The following is a 26,696-nucleotide window of genomic DNA, read 5'->3' on the forward strand; positions in this document are numbered from 1 at the left end:
GCAGAGGCTCTGACATTTTAAAAATTAAGAATAAAGAGCCCAATTATATTCAGTAATTAGAACAAATAAGTATTTTTTAATGTGTTCAGAAAGAGGGAGAATTTTAAGAGAAAAAAATTGACACAGAGCCACAGAGATCAATAGAATGACAGAAAGGAGGAAGCAGGTGCCACAGAAGCAGAGAGGGCGACTTAGACATAGGAGTATTCCTCCATTGGATTGCCTCTAAAGATGATCAAGGCAGTTTTATATTTTCAGCTGTAGGCACAAATGCATTTCTAAGTACTTGTTCCATATAGGATATATATAAATCATGACTTAATCTAGATACATTGATTAATTTCTGGTTATTCTTCTTGAGTTGGTGGGGAGAGAGCATATTTCTCCAAACTAGACTATTAAGTCCACAAGGGCAGGGCTGTTTGTCTCTCTTGTTTACTATGGTATTCCAAGTTCCTAGAGCAGTGCCTGACGTGTTGTAGCCTCTTAGAACTTAAGTTTTAGAAATATGGGCTTCTGTAAATGGAAGTCTTAAGTCTAGTAGTCACCTGTCAACTCTGATGCTTAGGCCCTTGTTACATTATAAAGAGATCAGGTAGAGAAAGCATCAAAAATGATTCTTAGATTTTGAGCCTGGAGGTCTGGGAAGAAGCTAGGGCTTTAATAGAAATAGGAACTATAGGGAAAGTAACAGATTTAAAAGGGAGTATGATAAATTTGCTTTTAGAAATACTGAGTGAGGTGCCAAACTTGGTCTAGCTAACTGGCCACGTGGGTGAGTGGTTAGGCTCCGGGAATCCTTTACATAGAGATGACAGTTGAAGCCACACTTTAGGTCAGACTGACAGTAATAATGATGGCCACCATTTGTTGAACTCTTACTATATGCCAGTCACTGCACTTTATATACTCATTTCATCCTGATATCAACCTTATTAAATGGATACTTCTGTTTCCAATTTCATAGTTGAGAACACTGAGGTTTAGCAAGGTAAGATGTCTTTCCAGGGTCACATAGCTGGTAAGTGGTAGAACTAGGTTTTGAATCTAGATTCGTCTTACTCCAAAGTTATTAGCTGGTGCCAAGTCATAGGGAGATGTACAGGCAAATGAAGACTGAACAAAGACTATTAACATATTTTCTAGGAATCGTTGGCAACCTTCAAATAAACTCTTGTTTGAGTTCTGATATAGGGACAGAGTGTAGATTGGGAGGAGTTAAGGAATAAATGGAGAATTTTATAAAAATGGAAGTGGTAAATTAAGACAATAGTTTTCAAGAAGTTTGGAGGAAAACAAGAGATAAGACAGTAAGGTGACTTTGTAGGACCAAGAGAATTTGGGAGTTTTGTTATGGTTTTTATCTTGCTTTAAGATTTCATACATGCATGCATGTATTCATTTATTTCAACAAATATTTATTGAGTGCCTATTCTGTGCCAGATAGAGTGGGGAGATCTCTTGGGGAACAACACAAGGCTCTTGCTGTTACGGAGCTTAATTTTAATGGAGATGGGGGTGGGTATCAAGAAACACATCAATCAGTCAATCAGAAAAACATCAACATGGATAAATGCTATACAGAGAGTTAAAAGTGAAGTATAACATGTAAGAGTGTGTCTGCATGGAAGTTCTAGATTGTATGTTGGAAAAGTCCTGTTTTAGAGATGTTCTCTGAGAATCTGAAAGGTAAGAAGACAGACAATAATCAAGAAGAGAATTCCAGGGAGTGAGAATAGATAGTGCCAAGGCCTTAAGGTGGAAATAACCTTGACATTGGATGGAGGCTAGTGAGTAAAGGGAAAGTGTTATGAGATCAGAGAGGTAGGCAGGATTCAGATCTTGTGGGGCTTTGTAAATTGGAGTAAAGAGTATGGATGTTTATTTTAAATGAAACCAGGAAGTTGACATTAGAAGAGCTTTAAGCAGAGAATTATGTGTTACCTAATTTACATCTTAAAAGGAGCACCTTGGTTGTTGTGTAGACAATCCATTAATGGGAGGTGGACACGGGTAAAAGCAGACCAGTTAATAGGTTTTTGCTCTTCTTCACTCAAGAGATAATGGTGGTCTGGACTGCAGATCTGGTAGTCATAGAGTGGGGAGGACCAATTAGGTTTGGGGTGTGTGTCAGGGGAGGATTTAACAGGATCTGCTGATGGTTTAAGTCAGAGTGGAATCACAGTAACTTCTGGATTTGGAGCTTGAACAACTGGGTGAATGAATGGGCAACATGAGAGTGAGACCTGAGCATGATTACAGATTGAAATGAAGGATCCATTGGAACGAACAATATTGAAGTTTCCAAAGGAAGTAATTCATGATGTAGCAAGGTACCAAAAGATATTGGCACACAAGAGGGAACTGATTGCATTAGCCTTAAAAACCAAATGACAGATTTCAAGATGAAAAGGAAGCAAGTTGCAAAGCAAATAATGAGTGACCTTATCATTAATAAAATGTAGACCTATTAGTATATTCAGTTATGAACAACTGCATACTAATTGTTTTGTGTTCCTCATATTAACTTTCTAATTTAAATACTTTATCATTGTATAACCTATTACTTCGTGTGTGTGTATGTGTATTTTTTCTTTTTTGCAGGTTGTAAGTTCTACAAATGGAGAATTAAACACAGATGACCCTACTGCAGGACGTTCAAATGCACCTATCACAGCCCCTACGGAAGTAGAAGTGATGGATGAAACCAAGTATGTATTGGTTTTGCCTGATTTAGTAACTTTTTTTTCTTAAACTGTGCATGTTTGAGATTTATAGTCATTACAGTTATTTAAGGAAATTTTTTTCAAGGAATAGATGCATGCAAAACAAGTGGTATGTTTATTTTAATCACTAAGTTTAAAATAGCGCTATTTCAGTAGATGTTTTAATAATACAAAAATAGTTATTTAAGAACTATGCTCAAATTCTTATTTAGAGTTAACAGCATATTTTTAGCTTTTTATTTTTAGGAATGTTGATGCATGAAAGTTATTGCTACACTATATAGATGCTCATTTTTTTCTGTAAACATAAGAATAAATAACTATTAATTTTGTAGTATGCTGCATGTATTAGTATTAGTTTTAAGTTACTTTTTTTTTGTTAAAGTAAATTATAATAATTCTGCTTGGAAAAAAATTAAGCGTGAAAAACAATGTGATAATTTCAATGTGGGCAGTTTCTGATGATCTCTCTCTCTCTCTCTTTTTCCTTGTATTTTTTTTGTGTTTAGCTGCCAGAAAGTGTTGAACATGTGGTGAGTTCTCAAGTGTAGGCAGGCAGAAATAGCTCCGTTGACTGTTATTTCAAAGATTTAGCACCATTTTGTGTTTTTTAAAAACAAACTTTTCAACATAGAAATTATAATTGGTAAAAGTTGTCCAAAAGTATTTGATGTCATTTACATTAGCTCTGAAAAGCAAGAAATAATTGAGGAGCTCTTTTGCCTGCTGCAACTTTTTTGCTTCAAGTGACATAGATTTGGGGGCACTTTTTTATTGAGTAGATGATACACCAACCTTGCTTGCGCTTATGCATTTGTTTTGTAACACAAGGCTTTATTTGCTATTTTAAATAGAAAGGCAAGTTTTTGAGTTAAGCTTTCTTTTTCTCTGTTTGTAATTGTTAAATACACATAGCAATAGTATCACTAAACCAGTATTTCACTTACTAATTATATTGCCATTGAATACACATGGTATACATTGATAAATTTCATGATAAACTATAGTGAGGGAGTGTTATGAAAAATCCTCATCTAAATAGTTCCTGCTAATTACAGATATTATGAAAAATAATATTCTTATCTGTTGCAATAATGTTGAATTTAAACTATTTTCCTGCCCTTGCCTTTAGTTATAATGCTGTGTTTAAAATGCTTCTCTCAATTTCAGGACAAATTTTGAGTCAGCCTTGGAGTGAATAAAGAAAGTTGTTTAAATTAGTAAATTTTGGAACATTTACTCATCTACTCATATCCAAAGGGAACCTTACATAAATGCTCATTTGCTGGCTGCAAGATGAGGAAACTTTTGTGGATATTTCTTTTTAAAGAGTAATGATCAAATGTCCATTTTAACCAGTTTGACTGTGGAATTTATTCATAGTCAGTATGACTTAGTTTGGTGGATTTCAGGATATAATTAGTCAGCTACATACTTTTGTATTTTTACATCAAAAATAAAAGCAACAGTATATATGTGCTTGTGCAATCCTAAGCACGGTTATAAAGGTGGGTGGCATGTGGCAGATAAGAATGCACATGGCCTTTGCAATTAAACACAGGTTGTAGAATCCTACTTCTGCCACTGTTTGTTTCCTTCAAGCTTGTTTCTTTTCCTGTAAAATGAGGCTAATAATATCTGCCTCATAGGTTGTTGAGAATATTAAATGTGATAAAGCACAGGTATTTTGTCTGGCACATGGCAGGTGCTCAGTTGCCATTATCACCCCTATCTGTTTCTCCGCTTCCGGCTGCCAGTGACCTCTCATCTGTGCTCTTCCCAGGCTTGTGCCTCTTCCGTCAGTATTCTGTGTTTTTACCTCCACACCACTCTTCACTGAAACTGGCTCTTCTGTGTTCGCATCCTCCGAGAGACCTGCTTTCCACCAAATCTATTACATTTTTCCATGTATTCATTCAACAGTCACACTGCTTGGATTTCAGAAATATCTGATAGTATCCTTGCCCTTAAGTAGATCATACTCCAGTGGGGGTGATTGCAGTTGTATTAGCATTTATCAATGTATGATAAATACTATGAAGAAGGTATGAAAAATCCGTTAGAGTTTGTAAAGAAAAAGAGTGTTTACTGACAAGATGATCAGAGAATGCTTTTTGGAGGGGGCTTTGAAGAATGAGTAGTAATTTATTTAGCTGAGATGGGCGTGAGTGTGTATATTTATGGTTTGGGTTTTTATCTGTAGGTGTTGGAAGATGAGAAAAAGGAAAATGGTGGGAAGACTCTTCCTGAAGTGAGGTTCTCTTTTGCGTAGAGTGTCAAGTCTAGATCACTTGGCAAGGCACCCTTCATGCCTTTCATGGTCTGGCTCCTGCCTGTCTTTCCCAGCCTCATTTTCCATTCTGAAGTCTATGTTCCGTCAGTTCCTTAAGTCTGCCATTGATATGTTATTCTCTTTATCTGTCTCCCACTTCTTGAAACTTCTTGGATTTCTTAAAAACAAGGTCTTTTTTATCTTAAGATCCCCAAGACCTCAACAAATTATTACTAAATAATTGACTACATAATGTAGTCTATCCATACAGTGGACTATCAGTTAACAATATAAAAAATGAAATTGAAAACACGATGCTAAGTGACACAAGCCAGACATAAAAGGCCACGTATTATATGATCCATTTACATTAAATATGCAGAATAAGCAAATATATAGAGACAGAAAATAGACAGTGATTGCCTAGGGCAGCTTTGAGGAAGATGGGAGTGACTGCTGATAGGTTATATGGTTTCTTTATGGAGTGAAGAAAATGTTTTGAAGTTAAGTAGCGGTGAGGGCTGCAAAACTCTTTGAATACATTAAAAACCACTGAATTATACACTTTAAAAAGGTGAATTTAATGATGTGTGAATTATATCTGAAAAAAGCAGTTATTTAGAAAAATGGATAGCAATCCATGATTTCAGGGAAGCTTTATTCCAGATGGGCTACAGAGATCCTCAGATCTTCCCCAACTCTTCACTAGTTAAAAACTCCTTTAAAACACACAGCACTTTGTCTTGTCTTTAATCAGGGTTATTCTGACATTCCTACAGGCTTATTATTGCATTCCTTGTATCCTCTTCGTCTGTGATTAAGAAACGTGAGCGTGATTTCTTTTTCTAAATTGCGTCTAATGCTTCTCTTCTCTCTTCCACCATTTTATGGGTAGCTAGAGACCTGCTTAGAATTCTTTTTCAGAATTTGTTTCCTACTTCCTTCTTTTCTTCTTACCTCTGATTGGCAGAGATCCCTCTCACCCCATCTCATTACTAGAATGTATTCTACAACGGATATTTTAGAGTCTCATGTTTCCTAGAATAGTACCTCATGGAGTAAATGTATGATTTCCAAGTGATGGAAAATAGTCTCTTCCCCCAAGATAAAGTGGCTCCTTCATTAGTAATGAGATTTTGCCTTACCTTTTTTTACTGTAGCAGAGAATTTTTTTTTTAAGGCAGGTGATACAAATGATAGCACCCTCATCATTTCTTCCAGGAATTTAGGAGAACAAGGCTTCTTTTAAGTTTAGTTATTGAGTTTTTAAGTACTGTGAAGTCATCTTTTTTCCTTTGTTTCTCTGTTTCTCTGTTTTTCCCCCTTTCCATCATTTACTGAACAGTTATTGTGTGTTTGGTAATATGATGATTATGAAGATAAGTCAGGGCCCTTTTGTTCCATTAGAGAAGATAGTACGTACACCAGTGAATTTTACATAGTGGTTCTCACCCTGGCTTCATATCACAATCATCTGGGGAGTTTTAAAAATATGCCAGTACTTAAGCTGTACTTTCTGAGTTGTAGGGTCTGGTTACCAGTATTTTTTAGATGCCTTTAAGCCGATTCTAAGGAGCAACCAGGATTGAGAATCACTGGTCTAAAGCAAGGTATTATAGGATTAGCAGTATGGAGTTCAGAGACTGGAGTATGCACTGCTAGCTGAAGATCAGGAAGTCTTTGTGGGTAAGGATACATTTGCACTAGTTCTCAAAGATGAGTATGATTTGGCAAGGGAATGGGGGTCAGAGAGAAGAAGAGGTTGAGCAACAATGTGGAGCAAGGAAAGAATGGGTTAGTTTGAGTAGTAACCTGTGCACATAGAGAGTGTGAATATATTGGGAACTGAGATAGGCTAAGTGCCCAATCTTCAAGGGCCTTTAGTAGCAAGGTAAAATATAAATAAATTGGACATTATCTTTCTTAGCACAAGAAAGCATGCTGTGGGTTTTAAGCCAAGAAATGGTATAATCAGATTGAATCTTAAGGAAATTAATTCAGCAGCAGTTTGAGACTTATGTTGCTTCATGGGGTTCCTCAGATTGCAGAAAATCTCCATTCCCTCTTTCCCTCCCTCCCTTCCTCCCTCCTTTCCTTCCTTCCTCCTAAAGTACAGGCTGCCTGGTAAGGAAGGCTGATGGAGGATGAGACTGAGAGGAGAATAGAAATAGGTTGGAACCAAATTTTAAAAGCTGTGTGGACTTAATGCCTCAGACGGTGAAGAACCATTGCTGAGATTTAAGAGGAAAAGGGCATGGCCATATTATGATGGGGGAAGTTTGGATGGCAGATTGGAGAGAGGAGGGTCTTAGGCTAGAAGTTAGTTAAAAGGCTCTTAGTGGTGGAGGCAAGAAGTTATGAAATAAGCCAGCATGAGAGGGTGGGGAGATTTTAAAAGTCATTTCAGACTTGAGGAACTAATTGCACGTGGATGGAGAGGAAGAAATTGAAGGTGAGGATGGGTCTGCAGGTTCTTAGTTAGAGTAGTTATGTGGTCTTGCTCTCTGATCTAAACTTACTTGCCTAACCAAACAGTTTCTCATTTTTATAATCGAGAGACCTAGAGAAATGAAATTACATTTCAAGTATAAGTTTTCAGGGGAAAAATCCTTTGTCAATGAACTAAAGTTTAGATGTCATGAAAGATATTTTCTGTATACTAATCAACCAGACGAGGAGAGGCTAGGTTCTGGAGTCCTAGGTGGGTGGGGTCTGGCAGGTACCAACAGTCCCTCAACCGGCAGATGAGCCAGTGAGTCATTGTAGGGACAGATAAGAACTTCAGATCCAATAAACCCACACACATATGGTCACCTTATTTTTGATAAAGGAGGCAAGGATGTACAATGGAGAAAAAGACAGCCTCTTCAATAAGTGGTGCTGGGAAAACTGGACAGCTACATGTAAAACAATGAAATTAGAACACTCCCTAACACCATACACAAAAATAAACTCAAAATGGATTAAAGACCTAAATGTAAGGCCAGACACTATCAAACTCTTAGAGGAAAACATAGGCAGAACACCCTATGACATAAATCACAGCAAGATCCTTTTTGACCCACCTCCTAGAGAAATGGAAATAAAAACAAAAATTAAAAAATGGGACCTAATGAAACTTAAAAGCTTTTGCACAGCAAAGGAAACCATAAACAAGACGAAAAGACAACCCTCAGAATGGGAGAAAATATTTGCAAATGAAGCAACTGACAAAGGATTAATCTCCAAAATTTACAAGCAGCTCATGCAGCTCAACATCAAAATAACAAACAACCCAATCCAAAAACGGGCAGAAAATCTAAATAGACATTTCTCCAAGAAGATATACCAATTGCCAACAAACACATGAAATGATGCTCAACATCACTAATCATTAGAGAAATGCAAATCAAAACTACAATGAGATATCATCTCACACCGGTCAGAATGGCCATCATCAAAAAATCTACAAACAATAAATGCTGGAGAGGGTGTGGAGAAAAGGGAACCCTATTGCACTGTTCGTGGGAATGTGAATGGATACAGCCACTATGGAGAACAGTATGGAGGTTCCTTAAAAAACTAAAAATAGAACTACCATACAACCCAGCAATCCCACTACTGGGCATATACCCTGAGAAAACCATAATTCAAAAACAGTCATGTACCACAATGTTCATTGCAGCTCTATTTACAATAGCCAGGACATGGAAGCAACCTAAGTGTCCATTGACAGTTGAATCGATAAAGAAGTTGTGGCACATATATACAATGGAATATTACTCAGCCATAAAAAGGAACGAAACTGAGTTATTTGTAGTGAGGTGGAGGGACCTAGAGACTGTCATACAGAGTGAAGTAAGTCAGAAAGAGAAAAACAAATACCATATGCTAACACATATATATGGAATCTTAAAAAAAGAAAATGGTTCTGAAGAATCTAGGGGCAGGGCAGGAATAAAGACGCAGACGTAGAGAATGGGAGAATGAACTTGAGGACACGGGGAGGGGGAAGGGTAAGCTGGGACAAAGTGAGAGAGTGGCATGGACTTATATATACTACCAAATGTAAAATAGATAGCTAGTGGGAAGCAGGGAGATCAGCTTGGTGCTTTGTGACCACCTAGAGGGGTGGGATAGGGAGGGTGGGAGGGAGACGCAAGAGGAAGGAGATATGGGGATATATGTATATGTATAGTTGATTCACTTTGTTATAAAGCAGAAACTAACACATCATTGGAAAGCAATTATACTGCAGTAAAAATGTTAAAAAAAAATGTAAAATCAAGAAAAAACTTTATTTTAAATTAAAAAAAAAAAAGAGAACTTCAGATCCAGACAGAGGAACATGCTTCAGTTTCTGGGTAGACTTTTGAGAAGAAAGTATATGACAGAAATCCAGGAAGACAAGCCATATTCTCCAAGAAGAAAAGGGCAATCAATAACGGGAAATGGTGGTGTGATGTCAATAGGAAAATCTTGGCTATTATCATCTATGTTTTCTACAGAGTTTAGGACATTGACCCATTATGATTTCTTGTTTCCTACCTAAACAGTATTTCAAGCAACAGCCTTAATGTTCATCAGAAGCAGAACTTAACATTTATTCCCAAAGGATTTAAGACTAGAGATGTGGCTTCAAAGCTTCTAGGCTAGCCACCAAATGATCAGGTCAGAAGCATGAACCTGACTTGTGAGGGCCTACTGGCTCACTGGAACTACACAAGGAATAATCAAGAAAGAGCCAAGAAAAAGAGAATCATTGACAAGAACATGATTTAAATGTCTGGTCAGCTTATTCTTTCCCCAGGGTAGTTGTCAATAGCCTAGATCTGAGGAGACCCCACATGAGGTATGAACTAGTGGATAAGAAAATGTAGCCACTGAGCAGCAAGGAGAGAAAATATCCTTGAAAATTGTAAAGGTGTGAGTTATTTTCTAAGACCAGATAATTGAATTTATTGATAAAATAACTTGCTCACGTCATCTGTGAAAACTTCTGTATGTGCTGATTCCCGGAATCTGTGCTGTTATTTGCCGTTATTGTTTCCAATACCACCCGCCCCCCAACTGTACCAAGTTAAAATTACATGGCTTCTTTTTATGCATTTGCCTGCTCTCGTGTGAACTGATGACATGGTGTCCACTCAGTATCTCCAGGGGTCAGCTTATTGCATCCAGGACGAGGCCTCATTGAAATGGAGACGCAGAAGGGTGACCTGGCAGTTGGATATAGAAAGCAGTGCTCCTTGCAATTCAGAGTCCTTTAATAATTTGGTGCAAATCATCTCTCTCCAGAAAAGCTTCCACGGGCACTAAAATCTGTATTTTGTAAGGTTTCACTAGGGTCTGTGGCCCAAGGGTAAGAACTTTAGCTTTAGAACATGCTTTAGAGTTTTGACCAGGTTCTTACTCTAGAAGTTAGTTGCATTTATGAGGCAAATCATTCATTAATTCAATAGGTATTAAATGAGTACCAACTTTGTGCCCATTTGTGGGATGTATCTGTGAGCAAGACCTTAGGAAACTTACATTCTATGTGGAGATACATAGTAAGTAAATAAATAAAATAAATTCAGATTAGTACTATGTACTGAGGAAAATAACACAGTCGTGTGTCAGAGTGGCCATATGCGAGAAAGTGTTTTAGACTCAGTGCTCAGGGCAATTGAGATGAGACCTAATTCATTAATCACTAAGACTATAAATCAGCTGTTTTGATAATGACTTTTAAGAAGTCAGCTGCAAGGTTAATGTCAATTTCCTTCTTAACTGCTGTGAGTATATCATATTTTGAGAGCATCTCTGTTCTCTGTACTTGGATGCATTCATATCGCATAAAGTAATGCTGTCCTCTAGTGGTAGTCAGTTTAATAGCATGCCAGCTCTACTTAGGCAAATGGCAAATCTATTTCAAGGGTGTACTCTATTCAGTGGGATTTATTTCTAAAAAATAGATGTCTTTTTTAGATTGCTTTTGATTTTAAAAGGTCTCTACAATTATAATGCATTTGAAGATCTTATTTAATCTTAAATAAATGCTTGAAGTAGTTTTCTGTGTTCAACAATACTTACACAGTGGAAGGAAAGATTACCTAGGAAATAGGAAGCACTCAACTCTCAGAACTGAAAGCAGATTAATGGTAAAAAATAAATCAGACAAGGTGAAGTACTAATTCAAGTGTGGTAAAGCTGAGACTTGAACTTGTTCATCAAAACATCTATTATATTCAATTCCCCATTCCAAAAGGCTTATGTATACCTTACAACACTTTTTTAGTAGAAAACTTTTTAAAAGAATATACTTAGGAATTTGAAAAGACAAATGACATTATTTAGGAACAGTGAATATTGTTAATAAAACTTTATATTAAACAATAAATTTCTATTGATATATGACCATATTCTTAAATTTAATATTCTAATTATTTGGTCTTTCTTTTAAATACCAATTTTTAAATTTTTTTTTTTTTTTACCATATGGACATTTTCTAACTCTTTTCTAAGTTTTTAATTGAAAGGTTCTTTTTAGAATAATGATTTTTATCTCCTAGTAGTTTTTTGTTTTGCTTTTTTATTTTAGAAAATATATATAACAGATTTGAGAAAGTATTAGGTACCTAACAGTTAGAAAAATTTGACTTACTTCTCTAAGTCTAGGAAAAATGTATTGTGCCTAGAGTCTTCTTTTACAGTGGTGTCTCTTTTTAAGGCCCTTGATTGGGTAATTTATTTCCATTCTTTCTGGTAGTTACCTCAGTAAGAGTAAAACCCATCAGGATTGATAATGGCACATATTTCTAGTTGAATCTTTATCAGCTGATATATACAATTTTGAATTATTCACATTCCATGGTCTAGTCATTATGTACTACTTGAATGCAATTTAAAAATGCAATTGTGTAATTTGGTTTTGAATGCCCCATAGTGATTTCATAATTATGGCATAAATCACAATAAATGGTCTGAAATTATTTTTGACTAAAGATAATGTGAGTGGAGAGAGTATGTAATTTAACTGGACAGTGTGGATTTCTGTTTACATTTATTTCACAGAAATAACGATATCTAGCCTTTATTTCATCTTCCATGATCTTTTGCTGGATAGGACACCTGATGCTACATGGTCTCTTTTATTTTACGCTTAGCTTGAAAATGTTGAGTTAATATTGTTTTATGAAGGTGGGCTGGTAAGAATTAAAGGAACATCTTTGTAAGAACTTCAGTGGGAAAAAAAAAGGAGCCTCTCTATATGTGGTACCTGTCATCTTGATATTCTGATAGATTGACTTTCTTTTAGGTATGGAAGGGGAAAATGGCCAGACCTTTATTTGAAGGAATGCTAGACTTTTAGAATATATATACATGTGTGTGTATTTGTTTTGTTAGTTGCTGATCAGTGATTCTCATTTAACTTTCAATTCCTACCAACCTCAGCATTGCTCTACATGTGTTGCATTTTCTCATGACTAGGAGAATTTACTGTGAGAAAAACTAGTTCTCTCAGGGATCATGTCTACGTTTTTTCCGCCTAGGAGTAAAAACCAGATATTTCTTAAATAGACTACAAAAACTGAATCAGTTTTCAATTGCAAAACTGAATCATCTTGATTATGCTATTTTAAATGTTAAGCATATTTTTACCTTAATTAAAATAACTTATGATCAGCTTGACCTTCTTTAACCTCTAAAGAATTAAAAGTGCCACTCTTAGCATTCTTATTCTCTTTAATGTATTTTCTCTCTTCCACTTCGTAAATATGATGGAAAATGTTTGTTGAAGAGTGTTTTGGGGATTTATCTTTTTAGTTTTGGAATCTAAACTAATTCTTAGTGAAAATAAAATCCCCAGATTAGGCTCATTATTGCTTTTCTAACAATGGCTTCAACAATCATATATGAATACCAGGAAAAAAGGGAAAGAATACATAAGATGTACTTTATATAACAGCATGCCATTGCCAGAAATTAGTATCTAAAATAGAATGTGATGGGTCAGTTGGGGTTCAGAACTTTATGGCTTTTTAGTTAGTCTCCGTGCAGAGCCTTTTCAGTTTAGTGGCTCCTTTTAATGTTGCATAGAATGTCTTGCTATTCTAAAAAGGCACACTGATGAAATGATAGTAACAACTCTGCCATCGTTTCACTAATATATATGCTTCATTAGTATGTTCACTGTTTATGTTGCACTAGCCCGTGGCTTTCTATGACATTTAAGTTAATATGATAGATTCAGCCTTACTTTGAAACATTTTAGTATTTTTATAATAAAAGGAGTATTTCCCTCCATCTGCAGGTGCTGCTGTTTTTTCAAACGAAGGAAAAGGAAAACCATACAGCGCCACAAATGACTCTGGACACAGACAGATCATGGGGAGTTACTTACGTGTTCATCTGCTGTCTTGTGATTAAAATCATCTCTGTAGTGACCACATATATTTTCAAGGACTCACTGTTAGAAACAAAAATGTCATACTTTCATACTTCATTTTGTGGTTGTCTTACATTCGTATTTTTTTCTAATTTAACTTTTATGGAAGCTTTAAAGTTTTGTCAAAACATGAGTGCTTTGCCCATCATTGAATGGAATGGACCAATGAGGTGGTATTGATGAATTACAGTTCTGTAGAACATTTTTCAGAAGCTCTCCTCCTGTTGTAGAAAGCAGTACAGTATCTTAAATGTCAACCAGTTATATACCTAATCTGGTTTTTATAACTTCTGTAAGAGAATAATCAAAGAGGAATTTTCTCCCCAGTGGATAATGCAACAGAGAAAACAGAGTTGCCCAAATATTTAAAAGAAGTTATCCCTTGAGAAGATCATTATCTGTGTGACATCTGCATTGATTTCACTGTTACTGACGGTACTGCTATTCATGAGTCATATTAACATTCTCTCTGTGAAATCATGGTACAGTTACTGCCCAGAGGTACTGAGGAAAATCTCTATGGGTTTGGTAGATGGTAGTGGTAAAATGAATCACAAGTAGTGTGGTAAATATGAGCTCTGCTTTTGTTGCACCACTATGTGAAGTACAGTGTTGCCGAAGTGGCAAAAGCGCTTATTTTTTAAAAATGCAAAATATTTGTATAATGTAACTTTATGCTTCCAGTTAATAATGTATGTTAGACAGCAAGAAATGAATACTTTGAGAAATGAGATATGTTGGAGTTTTTTGAAAAATACACTAAGGAGAAGGAATAAATGTGAATCTCACCGCATCATATGAGGCTGAAGTCTAAGGAGATCCCACTGAAACCTGCTGCTGAACGATTACATTCTCCTTAAGCAGAAAACTTTGGATGTGCCACACAATGGTGTCTGTTTATTAATTATTTGCCCTTTGATTTTAAAAAAAGACCCTCAGCAATAAAAACGGGGTCACTCTATTGCCCTCTGTGCACATTAGTCTCTTGTATTCAACTTTGCTGGTTCTCTGGAATTTTCCTACTTTTTAGCATAATTTTGATGATTGAAAACTATTTTGGAGAGGATGGGTCAGGTGCTTTGTCCCCATAGTCTTTTGAAGTGCCTGCATATGAACAAAGTAATGGTTCTGTAAAAAAAGGAAACTCATTCCACTTTTCAAGTATGCTTTGTTTTAAGCCATGAAGACACAGGTATACTTTTGTCACATTCTACTAGCCAGAATTTGCAAGGAGAGTTAAGACAAAAACACTGGTTAGAAAGATAATTATGTTGTTCAAATCTCACATTCACCTTTCATTTATGAACTTGTTGCTTACTCCTTCCACTCAGCCCCTTCTTTTTGTCTTTAAGTGTGTGCCTCCGGGCATGCTTATTTATTTTTATTGTCTCAAGGTAACATTTAAAATATGTAATTAAAGTAAATAAATCTACATTTTTGACTTCATTATTGCATTTACAGGAATTTAACTGTACTTTGTAATTTATTTTTCTTATTAGCCAAAAGTTCAGTGCATTGTTTTTGATGAATTAGGCACCCATATGAATACCGCAAATCAGGACATTATCATTGTTGCTCTGAATCCTATGAATGATCTTTATAAGTTCTTGATTTTAAAGACCTACACTCAGCCTAGAAAACACTTGTTGTATAATTTGGTCAACAGTTTCCATTTTATCTATTTGTATACTGTCATGATGTCTTAAAACTACAGGAGTCACATACTGAGTTTTTATTTTTGTTTGCTTTGAGCAAGGTAGATGGATGTTTTGGCCATTATAATGTGAAACCACTTCTTTCTTTACAGTATTTGACCAAATTTGTGTGTCTATGATATTTGTAAATACATGCGATATCTGTATTTCTTATCATAAGCCTGTTTAGTTTTATTCTCAGTAGGGTTTTTGGACTGTACAGTGTTTATATGATCTGAACTCCTTATACATAAGAAGGTGTGTATATTAATCCAATTATGGACTTAAAATATTTTAAAACTATAAATACCCTTATTTGCTGCAAAGACCAGTGTGTAGACATTTGCTTTTTAGCAATATTTTTAAGTGCTCCATTTTAATGCCAAGGAATAAGTCTTTTGGCAACACAAACTGGTCAATAATAGGTAATGCAGGTATGTTCAGGTTAAGCCAACAATGTTTTGCATTTTTATGCTTCTTTTCTGTCAACACTAATGAAGTCAACATTGCCTGAATGTCTGAATAATGAAACACATCCCTGTTTAAAAGTATGTAACTGAAAAAGAAATAAAAAATAAAGGTAGTTTTTTTTAAACTTGCTCTTTCCCCTTTCCTCTAATGTGGGTAAAATAATGCCACTCACTAATTGAAGATAGGAATTTTAAAAATTCAGTTTATTTAATTTACTAAATGTGAAAAGCAGAGCTAAAGGAATATTCTTGTGTGTTTTTGATTTTGTTTTGCTTTGTTGGAACCCTATTGTAAAGAGTACATACCTGGAAGTATCTAAGCTTTCTTTAATGAAAGTTAAAAAAAATTTTTTTATACTTCTCTGAACTCCTTAATAGAGCAATTAATTAGAACTAATGCCACTAATAAACCGAGGGAAACAAGCTGAATCATTTCATCACTTTTCAAAAATGAAGTCATATTATGATGTTCACAGAAATGAAATATTATTAAATCCAATTTTAAGTGAATGACTTTAATATCATTCCAGATGAAGAGCGTATATCTGTGACAGTATCTCACAGTTCATCATTGTGCTAGGTGCTTTAACGGGTTTTACAAAATGGTGCTCTGTTTACTGAAAGATGCCAAAGGTAAGATAAGTCAAAGCAGCACACACTAAGCCCATGTGTGTCCATTAAGCACCACCATTCAGAAACAATAAGATCTAGAGATGAAACATAACAGGTTAAGCATGGGTTAAAAGGCCCTGTCTAGAAATATCTGACATAAGATCAGAGTTCAATCTGAATGACTATAGTTGCATTAGCACCCTTTGCTTTTGCAAGTGACAGAAACTTAACATGGCTTCAGCAATAGGCATGCACATTATTACATTTAACTGAAAAGTCCAGTGATAGGAGTAGCTTCAGGCATGCTTGATCCTGGTGCAAAGTTCAGGAGTCTGTTTTTCTCTTTATCTCTGTTTTGCTTCCTACCCTGCTGTTTTCATTGTCAGGGAGATTCTTCACGTGTGATGGTAAAGTGACCACCCAGCAGCTTCAGACTTCTGCCATAATCTCAGCCAAAACAAAGGACAGTTTCTCTCAACAGTTCCAACAAAATCCTAAGACTGACATTTACTCCTTCATTGGTTCACATGCCCACCCTCGAGCCAACTACTGTGACCCAGGGAATGTTGTTCTCCCATCTTCAGAGGACACACTGAACTGAGAAATAAGGTAGAAGGGGTGTTCCCCAAAAGGAAATGAGGATATCGTTATCAGAAGGAGAGTGAACGGATTCTGCGCAGGCAATCTAGATATCTGCAGTCATGGTGAGAAAAACAAAATAGAGTATAAAGGCAAACTTAATTGTTTTAAATTAGAAAACATTGTTATTACTGAGACTTTTATTAATGTGAATATATTATTGGAAATCACTAATAGAGTGAATGAATACATTTGAAAAATGTTTTGGACTCAGGTAAAAACAGAGGTCGTAAGTACCCTATTTGATGTGCTTTTGTTTAAAGGTTTTTGTGATAGAATTGGATTAGTAGAGTTAAAAGCTAACCTTTCTTCTAGAAGAGAAATAAATGGGATTATAAAGCTTTGCTGATGTTTGGGATAACTGGTTTCTTCTCTGACCATCTCTAATACAGACCCACATATTATTTTCTTAGGAAATTTACTTCATAAGAATGCATGGATGGTAACCAAGGAAAGAACTACATATAGAAGTATTCTCAGGTAATACTGCTGGGATATGAAAATGGTTTTAGAAGGAACAGTTGTTCACAGCAGTGTTTACCATACTGTGATTTTATTCAAATTGAAGAACACTCCTGCACTGCTCTAGACTAGGGGTTGGCAAACTTTTTTGTAAAGTTTAGGATTTATGGGCCAAAAGGCAAAATTGAGGCTTTTATATACTTGTGTAATGAGAAAGAAAACAAATTTCCACTACTTTTTTATTGATGGAATTAAAAATATGAACACTTGAGTACAAATTTTTTGTAATACAGGTCTAATGGTAAAAATTAAGTTATTTTGAGAGGATAATATTTCACTTAATTGGGGTTTGAAATCGATTGCAAATGTTCATCTGTTATGCTGATCTGTAATGTGATTTTAAGTATTTCATCTTTGAAAATGTCTTCATACAGGTAGATACTACCAAATACTGTTGTCAGTCCACAAGTGTGTGGATGTTAATTGAGCATACTCACCATTTGGAAGGTGCTTATAGAATTCCATTAGATTCTGCTCTTGATATTTGCCTTTGACATATCATTACACCGCAGATTAATTACTTCCTTTTAAAGGTTAGATGGATGCTCCTTATTTATACAGTTAAGTGGATTTTGAAATATGGAAATTTCCTGTGCACTTGGATTGAGATCCAAACATGTAGCTGGAACTGCAGTTGAGTTTGGAAAACACATCCACTGCAAATTTGTGTGGGAATGGATATCTTGCTGCTCGTTTTAACTAGACAGCATGGGAAGTATATAAAGCAGCTTGACATAACTTGCGATTTAAACAGCATTAGTCGTCATCATAATGACTTTGTTGCAGTATAAATTTCACATATAAGTGCTGTTTTGCCTTGTAATTTTTAAGTTGAAGTTATTAAGAAACATTTTCAAATCTGCAGCAAAAGCTAATTTTCAAATCCATTCAGTGTTCGTTAATAATAGGTGAGGGTGATACTCATTCAGAAAAAATTCACTTTTGGTCCTGAGCTCAAAAAATTGCAATAAAACTTTATTACTGCTATCAAACTGCTGTGTAGTTGGGCAAGTCAGGATATTCAGTTTCTGTTTCTAATAAAAATGGAAGTAATGATAGTTAAGACTGCGAGAGTGAATGAAATTCACCATTGACTTTACTAGTTCATTAACATGACATTCAAATAGTTCCCACAAAATACCTGCTGATGAATAATATAAAGCATAAACATTGACTTTAAACATTTTACATTTTCACAAGCTTTGTAAATTTGCCCAGTAAACCTTTTTCTGCTCCACATGTCTTTACCACCATTAAGTTACTTCACATCTTAGCAGATTCTACTTTAATTAGCACTGATGTTTTCTCAAGTTGTTTAAAAATATTCTTTCTTGTAGTTGTTCCATGGAGACTGTTCACAGAGGGTACTTCTTGAGGCCCTTCAAACTCAGTATTGACTTCCCTAGTAATCAATAGCTGGCAGTATTGGTAACATCTATTGACTCATCAAAAGCCAAATCATTTTGCCTTGTCTTTTAGCTGGCAATTGAAGTCTTCAAGCAACTGTCCTTGCTAAAAAGCTAGTGGTCTTCAACATGTTTTTCTCCTCTGGACACACTTTTTAGCTGCTGCAGTCAAACACAATTAACTTGAACTCACCATCAATAAAGAGCATTCTTTGCTTGGCTAACAAATGAGCCACTTGGAAAGTAAGTGGCTTGCACCCTCATTCTCATTTTTTTGTGTGTTTGAATAAATTGTATTGTGATGAGATATTCTGTTTTAAAGTTTTCTAATTGTTCTTACTGTTGCTTTTCTGTGAGTTGGGGATATTGTGATGAGTGCTTAGTCTGGTAATGTGAAAATAAATTGTATTCTTTTAACACAGCTGAAGTGTCATTGCATAATAAACATGATGCTTTGCCATATAATTGTATAACAAAATAATCCACATTCAACTGTGCCTTAAAAGCGTAACACTCAAAGTTCACTTTACTTTTTTTTTACATGATTAATATTCATTAGTAATAAAAATAATAAAATGTCTGTATGACAGTATGTGTGGCACTTGAGATGCTGTCAAATTATAACTGCATCACTGAGATTTGTAGTGTGTTGAACAGCAGTGTAAAGCAGTGAGAGCACCACATATGGTCTCTGTCACAACTATTCAACTCTGCCTTTGTAGCATGAAAGCAGCCATAGACAATATGTAAATGAATGAGTATGGCTGTGTTCCAATAAAATTTTATTTATGGACACTGAAATTTGAATTTCATATAGTTTTTATGTGTCACGAAGTATTCTTTTGATTTTTTTTTAACCCATTTAAAAATGTAAGTACCATTCTTAGCTCGTGGGCCAAATAATAACAGGAGGTGGGCTGGATTTGACTTGTAGACTGTATTTTGCCAACCTCTGTTCTAGACCACGTTGGAAATATTTGGATGTTGGAGGTTAATTTTTTTTAACCTAATTGAGTGACACAACTTATCAAAAGATAACTTTTCTTCACTTTATAAAAGGAAGGGTCATTTTGAAGTAACATCAAGAATTATGATAATGTTAAAGAAAATGCGTCATAGCACATTTGGGAGTTAGAAATAAATGAGATAATTCCAGCTCCCATATGAACTTAGATGTTGAAGCAGTGCATGGTCTTGGAAAGAGCACGAATTTGGGGACCAAACAAATTTAATTTGATTCTCAGCTTCTTCACTTTCCTTGTGAGAACGGTGGCAAGTTATTTGACCTCTTAGCATCAGTTTCCTCACCTCGGATTGGAGTAATGCCTTCTTTGCAGCATGTCTCTGAAGTTTAGCAATGATATTTATAATAGCTCTCCATGCAAGCTGCCATTTACCATTACTTTCGTGATAAACTATCATTGAAAACTGAGCAGCACCTTTATTTCTCACACAGAGTGTATGCTTCTGCTCCTTGAGACAAGAATAAGGTCTGGTATTTATTAAACTGTGTCTTAGATTGAAGCTGTCATTCCTATCTGTTTAAAAATATTTGCACCCTAATTCTGTCGCATTGTACAATTGACTATTTTGACTCAATTAATGGCATTGATAAATTCAAAATCATTAATTCTATACCTTTTTTGATAAAAATAACAAACAGCAGAGGGCAAGGGCAAAACCCTATATCAAGTCACTCTAATCCTGCCCTAAGGTGAATATTAATCCACTGAACGCATAACACGATACCTAAGTGGTCTCTCTAATCCTTCTCCACCACTTGACTACCATTAGCTATTTATGTTTTTCTGAAATATAGGTGAACCATTTAGTCCATTTCTTTGCCCTCCCATTCTCATTATCCCATCGGAAAAAGGAACTGGATTTAGTTTGCAATGTCTTTTCCTAGTGAATCCATGTTTACTTCTAAAGATCACCATTTCTAATATTACAAATTGCCTTTTAACTAATTCAGTCTAATCTTACTTGGAATCAACATTATTTACCAACCTGTAGCTGTATAATCTACCCTCTTCTTTTTTTAAAATAGGAATTTCATTTCCAGTCTAGTCTTTTTGCCTTGCTCCGTTTACCACCTGCCAAGTCTCTCAGGATGGCTTTTGTCCAGGTCTGGAGACTTAGTTGTTCTTTGAAAATATTTGTACCTGTGATGGGCTTCATTTCCTTCTTGCTTTTCCCCCTCATCCCCCACTTAACTTTCTAGACTGAAGATTATTCTTGATTAAAAAAAAGATGGTAAAAGAAAATTTTTAAAGAAGCTAAGTCTTACATTCTTTTTGTCATTCCTCAACCCTTTCCTTACATTTGGCTCTACACGTAGTTTATAAAACCCTTTTTTATTGACTTTAGCTTTTTTTTTTTCCTTTTAAGAAATCATCAGCTAATTGGGGGGGGGGTGCTTAAAGATTTTACCATTTCTTATATTCATTTGCTATGCACACTCTATTTATTTCCAGTCTTTTAAGAGTCAAACTTGTCAGAAGAGACATTTTTTGCAGGCTTGCTCCTTTTTTCCCCCCTTATCAGAGCCGTTTTTAATTGCAGAACTGGAATCACAGTCTTGAGTTCCCTTCACTAGGTATCACCAATCTTAAGATGAGATGATCACATTCTCTCAAGATTCCTGACCCTACCACTTTATCAATCACTTCCTTCTTGCTGGTCATTTTGGTGGTCCAGAGTAGTAACTTCAATTTTTGCTACCTCTGTTTTCTGGAAGACTAGTTTTTCTGGCATATAAAGAATTGTCAGATGCTCTGGTTATGTTAAAATAAGAGAGCTGTTTTATGGACAATTGGAGCTCTCTATAATGACTAAACTTTGTTTCCCAATTCTGGGCTTTTTAAATTAAGGTTTATGTATTCAACTACTTTTTTTTTTAACACCTTGTTTCAGGCAATGGGCTGTGTGCTTAAATCTGATTTTCTTTTTCTGGCCTGGCATTCTGTAATGTATTTTCATAATTGTATCCTGATGTTTTCCTCTCTTCTTTTCCCACATATTTTCCACAGTGCATTTTACCTTGGGTGTCCAAGTTTCAGTGTTATAAGTCCAGGATACTTCCCTATACCTCTCTTCTCATTTGTGTGTATTCCAATCAGGAATCTCGCCATACCCAGTATCAGTAACTCCTGTGTCATATCTGCCATGCCCTGTTTTTATCTAAGTCTTGTTGTTTATAGCTCTTGTCTGTACATTAGTGTGAAGACTGCTGGGTGTTGTTTTCAAACTTCCCACTTAAGTTCTCTTCTTGAATGAATCACTTGGCCATCTCTAACCTGATGGTGTATATAACAGCCACTTTCTTGTTTTTTATCTATCTTTTCACCCGCCTCCTCATTCAGTTAAAAAAATCTCTTTAACAAGTCAAATATACTCATACCAATATCTCATGAGATGACATTCTACCCATTTTAAATTGTGCCTTGGAAATTAAAGTCTCATTTAAAAATATCATATGGGCAAGAAAATCACTTACTTCCTTCTTGTACTTTGTATTTTGTCCAGAATCCCATACTGACTTTGTCAGGATGCCCTAAATATTCTATAGTCAGCTTTTTTTGGAATTTAATATTATAAATTGTGTATAAATATGTATATATATAAAATGAATTTTAAAAATTTGGCAATTAGAGCTATTTTTCCTCCACAGTAATTGGTGCTTAAGTTACTTAAATGGCAACAACAGCTGAAAATAGTACGTTGACAAATTAACATCCGGACAATACCGTATGGTCTCTTCTACAGGTTTGGCTGGTAGAAGACCAAAAGAGAGGACTAAGAATTGAAAGTACTTATTTTTCATATTCAAGAAAGGTTTAAGACTATTCTTTAGTCAAAGTCCCAAGTTGCGAACAAGCAACCACTGTTAGTCAAGATAACTTCCAATCAATTCACAAGCGCTGACAGTGAATCAGTGACAGTATCACTGCAGTGGCCCTGCTTCTGAAAATGAGCAAGTCGACAGCAACCTGACTCCAGCCTTCTGAAGCGGAGCAAATCAGTGACAGCCCCACGTTTGCGGACAACAGCTGAGCAGAAGTGCCTCACTCCAGGGGCCACACTGCTGAAAGGCAGCTGGCCAGCAGCAGCCTTCCTCCCGTGACACACCCCAGGGGTTTTAGCAGCCTTTTTGGTTTCCCTAAACCCTCCTGCACCATTGTAAATAGTTCATTTTTTACATTTTTCTCTATTACTCTGTGTTCTCTCTCTCCTTCTGTGAAGCTGACTGATACATTGAGGTACTAGGAAAAAAATTTTTTTGAGTAATGGATTTTAATGTAAAAAAATATTTGGAAAATACTGCCCTAAATCATCGGGGAATATTATATTCATTCATTATGTGGTACTTAAGAAAACAGAAAACTATATATTCTATATATTAATAGTATATAGGAAGATTTCTATCCTAATGTATTAAACAAGATCTGACACCTGGATCAACAAAGCTTTCATGGTCAAGACTATCTACTTGTGCCGACTCATTTCTCAAGAAGGCCTGCTTGGCAAAGTAGATTAAGCCTCCTTTGTGCACATCTTAAGAGAAACAGCTCTGAGTTTTAGGTCTCTCCCAGAAGGATCAACTATTATCAGTGGTGTTGGGCAGCTAGAGTCTCAGCCACTGGGGGGATATGGGACCCTGAAGGAAAGGTAGCAATGAGAAACTGGGCACCGTTAGGGCTTAGGGTGCTGTGGTTGAAGGTTTGGACTTTATAGTTGGATAAACCTGTGTTTAAGTCATGGTTCTGACACTTGATGGCTCTATGACCTTGGGTAAACTGCTTAACCTCTCTAAGCCTCAGTTGCCTCATTTCAAGAAGGAAATTAATAACACTGATTTTACTAAGTTTTGGTGAGGAAGATGTGATATGTTAATTGTAGCCAAGTTTGGCTCATAGTAGGTGCTTAATGAATAGTAGCTGTTATTGGCTATTATTTAAGCAGTACAGGGCAGAAAATTACCAAGGAAAAGATGATGTGATGGAAACCTCGATTGTACACTTAGCATGAAACTGAGGCATATGTTTGTAGTAATTCAAATATTTGTGAATGATGCGTTTGTGGCAAGGAACAGATCAATGGGGAAATTAAATTTGTTTTGGAGATAACAGAAAAAAAGACTACTGAGAGAGATGGTAGTGATTCCAGTGACTAAGTGTCATATGTTCCCTCTCTCTCTTCTCTTCCACCTCAGCAGGGACACATTGGCTTCAGAGAAAGAGGACTGGAATAGGAAATTAGAAATGTGTTCTGTTCAGGAATTAACCCCTAACTAGCTTTGTCAATCTTTCTGGGTATCCATTTCATCTCTAAGGGTACTGTTAGGGACTGAAAGTTTGTATCCCCTCAAAATTCATATGTTGAAACCATAACACCCAGTGTGATGGTTTTAGGAGGTGGGGCCTTTGAGAGGTAATTAGATGAAGTCATGAGGGTAGGGCCCCCACTATGGGGTTAGTGTCCTTATAAGAAGAGGAAGAGAGACCTGAGTTCTCTTTCTCTCTCTCTCTCTGCCACGTGAGGGCACAGCAAGAAGGTAGCCCTCTGCAAGCAAGGAAGAGGACTCTCACCAGGTACCAAATCTGCCATTCCAGCACCTTGATCCTGGACTTCCCAGCCTCCAGAACTGTTGTTTAAGAAACCCAGTCTATGGTATTTTGTTTTGCCAGCTTAAGCAGACTAACACAGGTTTTGATACCAAAAAATGGAATGCTCTTGTAACAAATACCTAAAACTGTAAAAGTGGCTTTGGAATTGGGCAAGGGGTAGAAGTTGGAAAAATGTTGAGGTACATGCTAGATAAAACTGAGATTGCCGTGATGGGACTATTAAAGGTGATTCTAGTGAGGACTCAGAAAGAAAAGAGGAGAGCCGTAGAGAAAGCCTCCATCTCCTTAGAGAGTAAGAATACGTAAATTACGCCAGCAAAAAATGTTGGTAGAAAAATTGATAGTAAAGGCTGTTCTAGTGAGGTCTCGGACAGAGGTGATTCGTGTTACAAAGGGGCAGTGAACTTGGCTGAACTGTCTTATAGTGTTTTGTGGAAGGTAGGACTTGTAAGTGATGAAATTGGATATTTAGTTGAGCAGATTTCTAAGCAAAGTGTTGAAGGAGGAGCTTGGTTCCTCCTGACTGCTTAGAGTAAAATGTGAGAGGACAGAGATGAATTGAAGAAGGAATTGCTAAGCAAAATGGAACCAGAACTTAAAGATTTGGAAAATTCTCAGCCTATCCATATTGCAAAAAACTGGAACAGCTTGTTCTGAGGAGAACATTAAGAGTGTGGCTGAACAACAATTTGATAAGGAGATTAATATGGGTGTGAACCACAGACTAAATCAACTACCCCAGGAGAAACACTGCCACTTTGAACTGAAGGGAACAGAGTTGGGACGAAGTGAAAGAAGGCTGTCAGATTTCTAAGATCCTACAGGACTGGATCATACAACTATCCAGCTGTGAACATATGCTATTTTTTTTAAAATTTATTTTATGGAAGTATAGTTGATTTACAATGTTGTGTTAATTTCTGCTGTACAGCAAAGTGATTCAGTTATACAGATATATACATTCTTTTTCATATTCTTTTCCATTACGGTTTATCACAGGATACTGAATATAGTTCCCTGTGCTATACAGGGACCTTGTTGTTTATCCACTCTATATATAATTGTTTGCATCTGCTAATCCCAAACGCCCTATCCATCACTCCTTCACCCCCCAACCCCCTTGGAAATCACAAGTCTGTTCTCTATGTCTGTGAGTCTGTTTCGTGGATAAGTTCATTTGTGTCATATTTTAGACTCCACATATAAGTCATAATCATATGGTATTTGTCTCTCTCTTTCTGACTTTCTTCACTTAGTATGATAATCTCTAGGTCCATTCATGTTGCTGCAAATGGAATTATTTCATTCTTTTTTAGAACATATGCTATTCTTCAAGACAAGGAAAGAATGATCCAGAAGGCAATTCAGAGATCATAGGAGCTGCCTGCATATTTTCTAAGGTTGGGGCCATCACCTCAGTTTCAACAGGTCAGACAGTGGCTGCCTGGAGCCTTGCGGGTGGGGCTGCCCAGAGCCTAAGGATTGTGACCCATCAGGCAGAGCTACAGGTGAGATTGCTGTGCCAGTGGCCTTAAGGCAGAGCATTGAACCAAAGGGGATTATTCCTGAGCTTTAAGATCTAATCATATTTGCCTTGCTAGGTTTTGGACTTGCTTGGGACCTGTCACCCCTTTTTTCCTTCCAGTTTGCCTTTTGTAATGGGCATGTCTATCCTATGCCTGGCCCACCATTGTGTTTTGAAAGCACATAACTTATCTGGTTTCACAGGTTCATAGCTGGAGAGGAATTTTGCCTCAGGATGAATCATACCTCAAGTCTCTTATCTGATTTATATGATATTTTGATGAGACTCTGGATTTTGGACTTTAGAATTCATGCTGGAACGAGTTAAGACTTGTGGGGCTGTTAGGATGGAATGAATATATTTTGCCTATAAGAGTGACATGAGTTCTGGGGATGAAATGTTATGGACTGAATGTTTGTGTCCCCCTAGAATTCGTATGTCGAAGCCTCTAACCCCCAGTGTGATGGTATTTGGAAGTGGGGCCTTTGGGAGGTATTTAGATTTAGATGAAGTCATGGCTGGGGGAGGGGGGGGCGCTATGATGAGATTAGTGTCCTTATAAGAAGAGGAAGAGAAACTGGAGCTCTCTCTCTGCCCCCCACCACTGAGGACGCAGTGAGAAGGCAGCTATTTGCAAGCCAGAAAGAGAGCTCTCACCAGGAACTGAATTTGCTGGTACCTTGATCTTGAACTTCCCAGCTTCTAAAACTGTGAGAAATAAATGTCTATTGTTTAAGCCACCCAATCCACGGTATTTTGTTATAGCAGCCTGAGATGACTAATACAGAAA

At 36.3% G+C, this 26,696-nt stretch overlaps 1 protein-coding gene across 8 annotated transcripts in view; it reads left to right on the forward strand.

The window, feature by feature from the left end:
* Positions 1 to 15,681, forward strand: part of CSNK1G3 (casein kinase 1 gamma 3) — a 132,036-nt gene extending 116,355 nt beyond the window's left edge. For 5 of the 8 annotated variants that reach the window (XM_068535774.1, XM_068535772.1, XM_068535773.1 and 2 more), the window contains 3 exons: positions 2,605 to 2,711; positions 3,236 to 3,259; positions 13,274 to 15,681. In XM_068535774.1, coding sequence (XP_068391875.1) covers positions 2,605 to 2,711; positions 3,236 to 3,259; positions 13,274 to 13,328 — 186 coding nt within the window. In that variant the 3' untranslated portion in view covers positions 13,329 to 15,681. Of the gene's footprint in view, positions 1 to 2,604; positions 2,712 to 3,235; positions 3,264 to 13,273 lie in introns of those variants that run through there. The other 3 variants (XM_068535775.1, XM_068535778.1, XM_068535779.1) reach the window with 2 other exon arrangements.
* Positions 15,682 to 26,696: the final 11,015 nt, after the last annotated feature.

This window comes from Eschrichtius robustus, chromosome 2, assembly GCF_028021215.1.
Source record: "Eschrichtius robustus isolate mEscRob2 chromosome 2, mEscRob2.pri, whole genome shotgun sequence".
Lineage (NCBI taxonomy): Eukaryota > Metazoa > Chordata > Mammalia > Artiodactyla > Eschrichtiidae > Eschrichtius > Eschrichtius robustus.